This window comes from Aythya fuligula, chromosome 3 (assembly GCF_009819795.1).
Source record: "Aythya fuligula isolate bAytFul2 chromosome 3, bAytFul2.pri, whole genome shotgun sequence".
In the NCBI taxonomy this organism is placed as follows: domain Eukaryota; kingdom Metazoa; phylum Chordata; class Aves; order Anseriformes; family Anatidae; genus Aythya; species Aythya fuligula.
The window spans coordinates 41,883,428-41,897,104 of NC_045561.1; the positions used below are offsets into that span (position 1 = coordinate 41,883,428).

Consider the following 13,677-nt stretch of genomic DNA (forward strand, 5'->3'; position numbering starts at 1 on the left):
ATGTTCATGAAAGATGCTGTATATGAAATTATAAAATGAAAAAAAGCCTACAAATTCTGTTCAGGCAAAATTCCCAGAAAGATAATAAAAGATTTTTGCCTTAGCGACAATTTAAGATTGTACTGTTCACAGTCATTAAAATTCCCTGAAGTAAGAGTTTTTCAGAGTAAGGAAAAAAAAAAGAAATAGCGCTTCTTATCAGTACCAAGAAATAGTACCAACATTTCTTAAAAAGCATGAAAAGGCAATCATAGTCATAGTACTGAGAAAACAATTTATAGAAATACCAGCATTAAATTGTCTCTTGAATTCATCCCTGAAACAAGCAACCTCTTTTAAGAGCTAACAAGTATAAAATATTGTTACGAATGTTTTGGAAGTAGTCCTCAAGTTTTCATTAACTCTCCCAAAGTGTCATACTGAAGTATGTATTTTCTGGCCAACTGCTTCCTGCTGGCAGCATGAAGCAGTTGCATATCCAGTTTGGGGGCTATTTTGTTCTCAATAAAGCCATACAATGGCTGGGGAAAACTTTGACCCCATTTCTGAAAGCAAGAAAATTACCTACATTCAAATAGCCTAAGGGCAGAAAAGGGTGATTATTCAGCTTACCTTGTAGGTGGACACAGAGAATTAAATAGGGTTTCCATTCTAAAAAGAGTCATGAAGAACAAAGAAACTGACCATGCTCAGGACCACTACAAGATCTGGTCTTTAATTTCCTTTAGGATTTTGCTCAAATCTGACATTATCCACTTCTGTCAAACAAACCATGTGACACTGCACATGGTTTCAATTTAAAATCATTCTGTGCACAGTTACAAGATCCTAATATCTAGTTGAGAAGGTAAATGACCATCAGATAGATATAAGACGTCACTCTGACACATATTAAAAATCCCCTAGTTGTTCTTCTTTCTTTAGTGTAACACTGGAAAATTTCTTATACCCAAGTCTACATTCCCTTCTCTTCAGCTTCCTCCGAGACGGGTGTCTGGTGGAGAAACATATACGTACACATTTGCAAACAGTTTGCTGAATTAGAAAAGTCACCTCTTCAAACTTAGAGAAAGAACTGCACTTTTTTTTTTTCCTTAGTAAACGTGCACCAGTCCCAAGTAACTGGCATGTAAAACCGTTATGAATCAGACTGTAATCACATTTCAGTGTTTTACTGGTTGTAAATAACATGCACGAGTGCTCCAAGAACCAAATTGCTTTTTTGCTGCCAACATTAGTTGTTTAATGATCTGAATAGCAGTAGCAGCCAATTATTTTCCTCTGTTTTAAATGTCATTTACAGCCATATTTGCAATTATTACACCTTTATTATAAATTTATTATGACTCTTAGCTAGAGAGCTCAAACATTTAACTTGTAATGTCCAGGAAAAGCTATTGATAATTATTTACTAATTTCACTTACGGAAAAATATCATGTTCTTTGCCCATTTACTGCCTACCACACAGAATTCTCTTAGCCAGTAGTTTCCATCTGTGGAGAGAGGCCTGAAGCACCTTACAGAAGACGTGACACAGCCTGGTTCTGCCAGACTTGCCATGACTTCAAGGCACCTAGCTAGGTGCAGATCAATGACTTTTCCAAGAAGGCTCAGCTGTGTAAAGGCCTAACACACTACTCATCAGTGTAAGTCCTTCTCATCACTTCAAACTTACCTGATACAGCCAGCATTTTGGCTTCAAGTAGAGCGGGTAGTTGAGTCTCAATATCACTCACTTTCCTCCTCAAAGTACTGCAGAGCTTCTGACTTGTGCAAACCTAGATTGAGGAAGACAGCCATGATATATAATTCATTCATGTAAAAATACAAGGCAATTTAAACGGGGCTTCAAATGTTCTTGGTTTACAGACATGACATAACATCCTACAGCACAGTAAAGAAGCTTAATAAAAAGTGAAGTATTTACAGAAATATCAAAGATGAATCAAGATTTCCAGGCTTTGCCACACATTCTGTTATAAAAGTAGAGAACATTATTAGCATTAGCTACCTGGATGGCAAAGGACATGTTTCACCACTAGATACTGAGGTTTATTTAGAAGAAAGGCCAACTGACACGCTGTACATTTTCAGGTTAGCAGTGATGCCTAGAATGAGTGGAATGTAAATGAGACAGTGTTTGGAGTTTAAGACTTCATAATGCAGAATGCCCAGTGATTTTTATACAGAAGATAGCATGCTACACAACTGGGGGAAAAAAAAAAAAAAAAAAAAAAAAAAAAAAAAAAAAAAAAAAAACAGCTGTCATTCTCTAAACAAGCAGTAACAGCTAAACATTGTATTTCATTTCACCATCAGGAGACACAGCTGAATTCGGTTCAGGTTTCCGACTTTCCCTCTCTCTCTCTTTTGTCTGTTTACCTGGAAGTCCTTCGATCATAACTGCTATTAGAAACATGGAGAGATATAGGGGAGGAAAAAAAAAAAAAAGATAAAAAGAAAGGAAGTTCAACTGTTTCTATACTGTAAGTGTATATTACCACCTCAGAATGACCTTGTATATTGTACACAGATCATACAACTACACATTCAAAAGTGTTTGTTCTTACTCCATACTGCATCATTTGCAAAGGAAAGCAAAATGAACAGAGAAATCCATCTCACTAATGCCTATGCTCTTGTTCTGAAGGCAGATATCAAGTAGTTGCTTAGAATTGTAGCTGACACTTGAGAAAACATTGCATTCACTGGAAGCAAGGGCAAAGCAATACTCAGGAAAGAGACAGGCCAGTCGTGAAGAGATGAGATGTGAAATGAAATCTCCAGAGGAAAGTTTCCCTACTCTTCTTGATATTTTTTTCTCAAAAACAAGTGTATATACCATGCATATTAACAAAAGCACAGCTATCACGCTATTTTTTAAGAGCCCTACAGCGATAATGACTAATGTTTGCATAATTATAAGAATTCAGATATGACACTAACTGTAAATCTTAGTAAAAGGTTAATAACCTCTTGCTCTAGCTGACAGCACGTTATAATCATAGATACATCGTGATTTTTTCTTGAGTCAACTATCAACACAACTATCCTCCAAGCAGTAAAGACTTCAGTCTCCCTATTAATTTAAAAACATATTTCTCATCACTTCTTCACCTATTATAATTTTTCAGTTCCCAGATATTTCACTTTATTTTAGTACCGCCTTCTAAGTGACTTGCCTACTGATATATTTTAAATGTTAAAATAACCCAAACCTGTCAGAGGTGAAAAAACATACCCAAAGAACCCAAAGGCCATTTCTGTCGCACATCTCCAACATAAATCTTAAAGTTTTTAATGACTTCCTTCTAAGCAGTGTTCTCTCTTTAGGGGTACTGAATGGCTCAGTGAATTGCAATTAGATCAGGATCTTTCAGCTCTAGGAAATCTGCATGAATACAGCCCATGCTGGTGGTAACTCAGAGTCATTACCAGTAGACAGCTGTTTGGCAATTATGCAAAATTAGCTGGGAGGAGGTTTAATCAGTTTCTAGTGAACACTGCCCACTTTGTAAGCAGTACTGTCACAGAACGAAGCTTGCTGGCACTCTTTATTAATGGACCAAAGGTAGGGACCAGAGGCCGAAAGGACGTTCCTGTAACTCAGAGATGATTCTTCTGGAACATGAGATAAGCACATTACTGAGCCTCTGCATGTATCTATGTCACAAGCGTTCTGTGGATAAATGAAAAACATTAATCTTCAGAGCTATCACATGGCACAGTTCAACAAAACTAAATGAAACACTGGGCAAGGCAAAATAATTTAACATCCTCTAAACTAATAGCTCTGCTTCTACATTACATCAATTCTACCCTGTGAGCTCCAACTCCTTTAAATTTTTCTAAGTCTTTTATCCTAATAACAGTTACTATTATTCATTACAGTAGCTTATTCAGCCACTGAGGAAAGCTTATTTCTTACCTAACAAAGATGACAAATGCTCACGAACAGCACCCTCACTTGCTCCACTTCAACACGCTATCCTCATCTAACCATCTGCATGTCCAGCACTTAACGCTCGTAACCCCAGCAATGCCCTTGCCTTGTTCCCAGTGACCAGCTCTGCTGCACTCCATCAGACAAGGAGCTCCAGTTCTTTACAGACCAATATTACAGCATCTATTTTAAAAATCCTCTGCAGTGTTTTACTGGTTGGTTGGTTTTGTAGACTTCCAGAAAAAAATAAAAGAAAAAAAAGTCTCTTATTTAGGAATAAATCCTACAAACCTGGTGTTCAGATATATAAACACTCCTCAAGAAGGCAAACTATGTGAAAACAGTAGGATGCTGTTCAGCAAAGGTATGTGAAATCAAGCTGAAAAGAAGCAAAATATCAAATTTACCCATTGTCATCCTTTTCCATCTTGCCAGTGTATGATGTTAATCTAAAGTGGCAGAAACAGGCAGAAGGACACAGACTAAAACACTGAAATTAACTCTTCCTCCAACCATCTCAAGGAAAAAAAAAGAATTTTAAGTAGCCTTCACATTTCTTTATAGACGTAGTTTAGAAAAGACATGGAAATTCTCTTTGCACTGTCTGAAGAAAGGAAGAGTCCGCCTTGATTTCCCATACAGCACAATTTTGCCACGTGCAAAAGCACATATTAATTTCTGAAGAAAAAAATGTGGGTAAGGGGGATTATTCCCTTCACTAACAAAATAATATTAGCTTTTGCAGCCTCAACTGAAAATAACATAGTTAAGGCAGAAAAGGCCACATAAATACTTGCGGTACAGGGGGAATGAAGAAGCCTTTGACAAAGTAGCTTTTTCCCCATACAATAAAAAGGTTTTAAAGACCATCTCTATTCAGATTGAGAAGAAAACAATAAGATGAGATGATTTGAATAAATCAAATAAGAAATGATTTGTAGGAGTCTGATTATCTGCTTCTTATTTGCCTTCTCTAATAAATAAAAGCCATCACACAAGAATGGAATTAAATTAAAATAATATTTTACCTACTGAATATTTAAAGAAACAAATATGCTGTGGAATTCTACCACACAGACTTCTCACTTGCTACCCAATGTTTCAGCTCTTATTTAAAAACTCTTTAGATACTATGGTTATAAAATAAAAATTTAAAATGTACAGGCACACATTTTCAGGGGAAATGGCAAAATCTATAATTTATGTTTTACTTTGCATGTAGCTTGAAACAACAAATCACCCTGAGCTACCAAATCTCTCATTCATTTTATTCATTTCATTCATCTGTAGGTCAATTGCAATCTTTTCCTTGCCGCTTTATTTGTAGTCATTAAAATAAAGGGGGGAGTGTCATATTATAACATCTATACTAATATTTCCCAAGAGGTGTGAATATGCAAAGAATAGAGGAGAATGAACTCAAAATAAAGTAAGAGAGGAGGAAGAGGGAGAGGTATTCAGATGTAGTCAACAGCCTTTTTAACAGTGAATGCTAAAAGTGTTGGGCATAATGATTATGAAGAACAGAGTACAAAGGATAATTTTTCACTAATTTTGGAGAACTATTTCTATTAGAGAATTAGCATTAAAAAAAAAAAAAATATTTCCAAGAATGAATTAATTAATGACTAAAAAATAGATATATTTTCCCTTTCCTGTTCCATACATATCTATCAGAATTAGCTAAAATAAATAAACCTCCTTCCTAGAGCACTCCAGAGCAAAGATGCTCTAAGGCACAATGAGCATTTTGTGATAAAAAGGAGAATTCTGTAGTCTTTCTTAGAAGGAGGACCATGAGAAATAAGAGAACTAAAAGAAGAGTGTAACATCTCTGATTAAAACAGAAGTATGACGAATACACCACAACAATTATTTTGGCGTTTTTATGACAGAGTGAGAAATAGATTACTGGTTTATTATTAGTGAAGGAGAGGGAAAAAGAGGAACTATATTAATATTCTTCCTTCACTCCAACCAAACCAGTCAGGTAGGAAAGTAAGAAGCAAGAGGGGGAACATCTATGACCAGAGTCAGCGCTTCATGAAAAGAAAGCAAAGGAGCCTCTTCCTAAATTGAGGCCAGCAACAAGACTGCTCCCTGGCAAACATAAGGCAAGAAACAATAGATTACTCCATCTGCTTCCTTGGAAATAATCTCTGTGGCCTGTCCAAATGTAAGTATCTTTTTATAGAGTGTCTGTTTAGAAACATTTAAATGCAAAATCTGTTCAGAAGAAACACAACAAAACAAACTTTCCAAAATACAGACAATTTATTAAAATGCAAGATATTATCTGCTTCTCTAAATATTTTGAAGAAAAATGAAAACTGATAACTGACGTGTACTTACTTTGGCAGTAGTTTCTTTAATGGACGTGCTGAACGATTGTTCTTTTTCCTGAAGGCTAGAAGGGATTAAAATAAAATAAAACAAAGTTGACCTTCTCTGCTCATCACGGTCTGCTTCACAAGACACATTTTCATATGGAAGCACATAGGCTTTCAGATGACTCATAACAGCACAAAAAGACAAAAATCAAGATAAAATCCATAAATTTCTATCCAACTTCTATCCACTTAATCCCATTTGTTTGCAAACTGATTTATAGAGTAGCTTTACAGTTCTTAATTATCAGGTTATAAAATAAACACATTTCGCCATCTAAACCACAGTGATGATTACTTGTGTAACTATTGTATCTTAGAAGTTCAAAGCAGGGTCCAGGGCTAGCTCTTCGCTAGGCTACCAACCAAACACCTAACAAAAAGGCAGTTCTAGCTGAGTTGGCACTCAACTATCCTCTTACAACCCAGTTTCTAACTCTGCCAGGAAAAAAAAAAGGCAGTCATTTGTTCTCATGGTAATTTTAAATATCACTACTCTTTTTCTTTAGTTTAATGAAAACCTGCAAAATATTTGTACCAAATTGATTCGAAATTCATCTGAGATTTTGAGCATAATCTATGCTTATGTTAGCAAATCCAAGATTCTCTTCCATAAACAAAACCACATAAGTTTAGCACTTTATTGAATTTATATTATTGAACATAAAATAACTCTGGGAATTTATTTACAAGCACTAAAGATACGAGTTACATTTTAACAAAGTTCAAAGATTCAAGCCAAATCAAAGGCCAGGAGTGAGTATAGACATTATTCTTGCCACAGTAATAGTTCCCTCCCTCCTATTTTGTAGGTGTACATTTTATACAGTGTTCAGTTACATTATCAGGCACCATTTTCTTTTCCGTATGACACCTCAATTCAGTGTACATGACAGTCAGCACTCCCCATCAGCAGCATTTCAATTCTTCCTTTTAGCTGCATTGTAAAAATTCTCCTCCTTTCACAGCCCAAGAGTGATATTCTTCCTGAATAAAGAACCTTTAATCTATTTCTCAGCCTTTCTTTAGTGTTCATCGCTGAAGTACCCAAACATTTCAGAAACATCACAGGATTTATTTCAATGATACCCTTGCAAGATAAGGCAGCTCTGTATTCATTTTCCAGGTGACAGAAACACAAAGGCGCCGCCATTCAGGATGCACATTAACACCCAGTGCCCACTTCGATGTGCACACAGGCCCTGCTGCCCACCTCTGTGCACTTCAGTTTTTCTTTCTAGAACTTGCTAATTCCTATTTTCCAAGCACAGCACTTACTGAGTTCCTCTTCAAAAGCCAGTACTCTTGTAAATCCTAATGCCAACTTACACCAGGTTGGAGCTGCATTCAGTTAGTGAGACCTACAGGAACTGGGCTGTAATACCCGGCCCAGCTTCACACGGGAAGCAAGACAGACTCAGAGGCAGAATCCAGCTGGCTCGTACATCATTTAATTGCGTTAATGAGGAAGCTATTTGTATTGCTTTCCCTAATGCCCTGCTTCACGGTGCGCACACCTTTTCGGCCTGCAGAACAGCAAGGCCAAGCACCTCATTAACACCACAGCACGCCGGGATCCCTCCAGCTCCAGATGAGGCAGGCCCCTCAGAAATAGCTTATAGCACTGTCAGCTAACGCCTGTGCAAAGCAACAAACACAAATACAGCTGGCCAGCCCCACACAAGTGGTTTAATAACATTTCCCACGTAGTATTCTCCAATTTCTCCCTTAACAACCTCCTCTCCAGCAATACAGGGGCAAAACGCGAAACACTACACGTGAAATTATGCCATTAACAGTGTCCTGCCTGCCTCTGGGCATGCCAGGGGAACAAACTCTTTCGCCATTTCACTTCTCAGACTGGGGAGCTCCCAGGGACTTTCAGCATCAACCACAAGCAGCGTTGGAGCTGGCCAGGTTACGTAAAAAAGAACCGGGCTTTGTGTACAGATGTCAACTGGGAGCAGCAAGGCTGCAGTGTGTAATTGAATGAATAATGGGTGGCTGACCCAATTGTTCTGAAACTGGCTTATAAAATTCAACTCTAAAGATCCAAGACATAATAAAACGTAAAGTGCAGTTATAGCCAGAAGAACAACAGTATGAAGACGGCACCTCTATTTAACAGACCTCCTCAGTGTGCATTTCCTCTCATCTGTTTATTTTCCTCACAAAAAGCCCCCCTCGCTCCCCAGGTTCACATGATGGTACACTCCCCTGCAGAACTCACATAGCTAACAGCAAGTGAGATCATTTTTTAATTTCTTTTTAAACTATACACCCAAAAGAGCGTTACAAACTGTGATCTAGCTGTAGAGCCCTTATTGCTAACAAGGATGCACAAACCCATGTGGACTTTCAGGTGCAGTGCTGAGTGGGAAAAAAATACCCTCTTTATACTCTTCTTTCTTTTTATTAGCATCTATCAAGTCACCGAAAAATAAATATGGAATCACACACTGCCATTTCAATGAGAGCAGCATTTTAAGAGATAAATTTATATTAATCTGAGCAATATCAGTAAAGAATAACAGCATCAAATAAATTATAGTTCTAACTCAAGCTAGTGATAGGCATTAACCACAGACTGTAATCAGTTACAGCATTCATGCAGGCTCTTACAACTGTATTTTTATTATTTACAGCATGAATTTCACAGTAGTATTTTATTTTGAATCCGTTAGCCTTCAGCATGCTACTGTAGGAATTCCATATCCCTTGTAGGGATTAGTCTATCATATAATTCACACGCAACAATCAAAACTGGGTACAAACCAGTCAGGGTTACCAACTACAAACTGTTTATAACCAAGTTTATTCCCAGGTTTTCTTCTTCTGCCACAAAACACTGTCACAGAGAAGCCCCTCACAAGCTTTCCAATTAACTGACAGGCTAATGCTCCAGCTGACCCGCAACAGAAACCATGCGGTCAATACCGATTCATTCTACCAACAAAGGGTTTTAACAGCCACGATCTGTTACATGTGACTTGAACCAGAAATACTATTTTCTTTTACCAGTACCCTGGAGCATTATATTTCATTTTAAGAGGGGTATGCTGTCTGCTTAGAAGTTGCTTTACTTACGACTATCCAGGGAAAACGGCTTTAAAAAGAGCTCCTTAGAATAACACTGAATTCTTGCCTGGGAAGAAGGCCGCAGTTTTGATTCATTGCTATTCTTCTCTGGCAGAACAGCTAATCAAGAATCTGACTGCTTGTCCTCACAGTCGCTGCAATCTATTATAAGGACCATTTGCAAGTTACTTCTCAAATTCAATATAAGCCAACTCCATCGCCGAGAATGTAAAGTTCTTGACCTGACTGATAGGAGGACTAGAATAAGACAGGAATTCAATTAACGCAAATTTAAATGACTAAATGTAGGAAAAGAAAGGTTATTAACACTTGCAGAACTGACAGCAATCTATACATCATATGCAATTTTCTCATTCATGCAGATAGCCATATAGGCTATTTAAATTGTTTGCAATGATTTACACACATTAGGATCCTAATGAGGAGAGAAGAAAAGCAATGTAGACTTGCTACATCATTGGGTCTCGTTGTATACATATCAGACCAGAATAGGAAAGCAGAAGCTAAGGAATTACCCTTTTTGGATGATAAATGAAGTAACACATTGGCAAAACATGGACTTCAGCTGAAGAACTGCAGGAGGATATGGGAATATTACACATACAGGACCTGAGGCTGACTTGGCATGTAATAACAGACTATGTGAAAAATTTTAAGACCCAACTACTTCAAGCAAGCCAGTGTCTTGTAAGTATCTCATTTTAGTGACCTTGAGGAACACAGATATTGAGTATGTCGAATTGTAATAATATAGTTGGAAACTGCTGAGATAATGCTCACAGTCAGAAATGGTGTGCAGGCAAAAAAAAAAAAAAAAAAAAAAAGGCAATGATTCAGAGATTCAGAATAATAGGGGATAGCGAAGGCACACTGGGAATTGAGTGGTCTGGTCACTCTACCACATGCTTCCTACATGACCAGAGAAGACATTAAATGTTATTATATGACAGTAAGTATTTAAAAAGCCTTTTAAAGAATATTCTAAGAAGCTATGATTTACACGCAGGAACTGCAGATACTATGGAAGTAGCTTTGTTCAGAGGAAGGCTGAGTAGCACAATACTGGGAAGAATGGCTTTCTACTAAAGGAAGGCATGTTTCTGAATTTCTTTCCTTCCACTTTGCTAGTATACTTCCCTTCACATATGAGACTATTGTCTACTCATGTTTGGCTTCCTAAGAAAAAATTCAAAGAATGAAAATGGGCAAAGGCAAGTCATGCTGATCTCTACATTCAAGATATATAAATATATACAGAAACAGTTCCTGTATTAATGACAAAATATACGTACATTGACAAAAAATGTAGTCAGAATGCAGTCTCTATAACTGCACAAAAGAACGTGCTACATGTGGTACCAGTATAAATAAATAACTAAATTCTATACTGGAAATTCTTATTTTCATAAAGAAACTGAGCAAGCATCTCTGACCTAAGCCTGCAGAGACTGAAAGACAAAGGGTGCCCTTTACAGCAAGTATTCTTCCTTACATTACTGCCACCTAACAGACTATTCTAGGTCCTGCTATTTCACTTTCTAGCTCCATAGCATATTACAGTCAGCAAAAACCATATTTCAATTCCTTTAAATCCAGATACAAGTCATAACAATTTAAAATTACTTCTATTCAGGTCATATGTGTATGAGAAAGCATAATGGGCTGAATCTCAATTCATATGAATATGAATTCCCTCCTAAATAAAACAATTATTAAGGAGTATTTTCATGATTATCAGCAAATTCAAACAGTTTACAGTGTTGTTTGAATTTGGCCTTTGAGTAGTAAGACTGCCCGATAATCAATCAATAACCCAATACAGCCTGCAGAGAGCGTGACTTTTCTAACTTGAAGTTTCCTAACAGAATGCCTTCTCAGATTCTGAAGTAACAAAAAGCTGTGCTCTCTCAGAAGATCAAAATACACCAACCAAGCCCTATACTTGTAATCTTTATTCTAGCAGCAAACAGAAACTGACCTTCCAAAAAGCCTTTGTCCAGACCTTTGTAAAATCAGAAGTGTTACTCAAGGAACATTTGGTGTAAACATCTACCACAGCCTACATCAAGGCAAAAATCCAACAAAAATCCACCTGAAATTTTAAGTCTGGGTACATCAGTGGGCCTTTAAGGAATAAATCCACCATATAAAAATCAAATCAAATGATCAATAACTTTCTTGTACTTTTACGGTTCCCTTGATGTGCATATCTCAGACGGCTTTGAAGACAAGTCAGAAAAAAATAAAAAAGGGAGGTTTTGAGCAAAACTGTACTTAACAAGAGGCAGCTTTACCCTAGGCAGGTACAACTAGAATTGAAAGAAAGAATAAGAAAATGTACTGAAGTTTTCTTGAGAAAAATTAAGAAAAATTAACAGTCATTATTACAGAAACCACATGCAGATTTTTACCAGGACAAGACCTACAGGGGTGTTTCTGGTCCTGTGCTTCTGCCCAATTAAGAAGTTTCAGAACTAGATTGCTTTAAGTATACTACAGTGAAACAGCACTATGTTATATATTTATCCTTCTTTTTTTTAAACACTCCACCACAAAGTTTGAGTCTACTCAATCAAGACACTGGATGACAAGTTCATCTTCATTCTGTGTGATCTGTTCATAAACCTGACTTGCTACACATCTGGATGTTACCATAGGAGAAAAGCAATATGTCAGCCAAACATATAACTTCCTTTTCAACTTTGTGCAATGATCCACAGGCCTTTGAACAACAGGATATACACATAGCATATCTCGAGATTGGGAAACAGAATCCTCCCTGAAATGTAGGTCAGAGTTTTCCAAATAAACTCTGATTTTTCCTTAGATATACAGACCATGGAAAACTTCTATAAGAAGACAGAGCTGGTTAAACATTGATAAAAATGCAGAATTTCTGCTGGACTGAATAGTGAAAATCCAATTTCTCTATCTAAATCTGTTGGTGCTGTTGAGGTGTGGACTTTGACAGGAAATAGAAGGAGAGAAAAGTGTTTAATTCATACTGAAGAGGAAATTTGTGGCAGTTACAAGGAATAGTCACCTGAATAAGAAGTAAAACACAAAGTGTCACCTTGGAAAGTTTCCAACCTCAAAAATTAATCTGATTTGAGACAAAAATTATCAAGAGATGTACTCCAAGGTATAGGAGCATTGGACCTTCTGCACATTTCAATCTGCAGAGTTCTCCAAGGCATATGGCATATGAATGAGAATCCAAAATTATTCACCTAGCTCTGAAACATCAGAGTTGGTTTTGCTCCAGCAATTTGCTGTTCTACCTACTATTTCGCAGAGAAGTATTTTTTTTTGTTTTATGTCAAGGATGACCTCAATACATAAGCTCTTTTACTCAGTGTTCATCAAGAAGCAGTCCTAGAAGTATACTTTCCCAACATTTTTGTACAACCTCAGCTCAGCAGGAAGGCTTCCCACTGACTCATGGGGTGCTGGGTGACTGCACTTGCCTTTGTCTACTCTCAAAGACTAAGCCTTGGTCATATCTATGTGAAATGGACTATAATAACAACTCACCACCTTGCCGAAAAGCTCTTACTTACACGAGATTTCTAAACTGAGACCACCCTTATTTGCTGCCATGCTGCCAAACATTAGCTCCCATTATGGGAGACTTGCAGAAAACTCAGAGTGTTAGATGATACTTCGTGATCTTATGCAAGAAAGATTAATAAGGTTGGTTTTGTGTGTTTTTTTCTTTGTTTGTTTGTTTAACATAAAACCTCTCCAACAGAAACAGCTAGTCCACAGTCACTTGAAGATGCTGCTGGCATCTTCAATAAAGATTCCAACCTGAATTTTCATTGTTAGGTATTGAGAAATCTTCTGGCCTTACAAAACACCATTCAGACAGCTGAAGTGTCCGCCTGTTTCAAGCAAGCACTCACACGCTGCTGCGCCGCCCGCCACTCTCCTGTCAGCTGCTGCCGCAGCACAGCGTGGTTGTCTCAGTTGTTGTTCCAGCTGCTACCTGAAACAGGAGCATCAGACTGAAAACAAAGGCACAATCAAATTCTCTCTGCAGCAGCAGTTCAAAACATCACAACACTTTCCCCACATTTTCCGTTGTGTTAAGAAATCTCCATTCTTCTACTACATCTTTCTGTAGTGCGTGAGAGAACTGCACATAAGCCAGAGCCTGCCCAGGGCAGCTGCAATTATTCTCCTAAGAATAACATCCTCTGTACATCACTGACCAAAAGGGTCTATCCCTGGACATCGTTGTGAAC

General features: G+C 37.4%; 1 protein-coding gene across 1 annotated transcript in view; it reads right to left on the minus strand.

Moving 5' to 3' along the window:
* Positions 1-13,677, minus strand: part of DISC1 (DISC1 scaffold protein) — a 200,590-nt gene that overhangs the window by 112,436 nt on the left and 74,477 nt on the right. Inside the window, 2 exon segments of the mRNA XM_032183944.1 lie at positions 1,677-1,779; positions 6,297-6,351. Of these exon segments, the coding sequence (XP_032039835.1) occupies positions 1,677-1,779; positions 6,297-6,351 (158 nt within the window).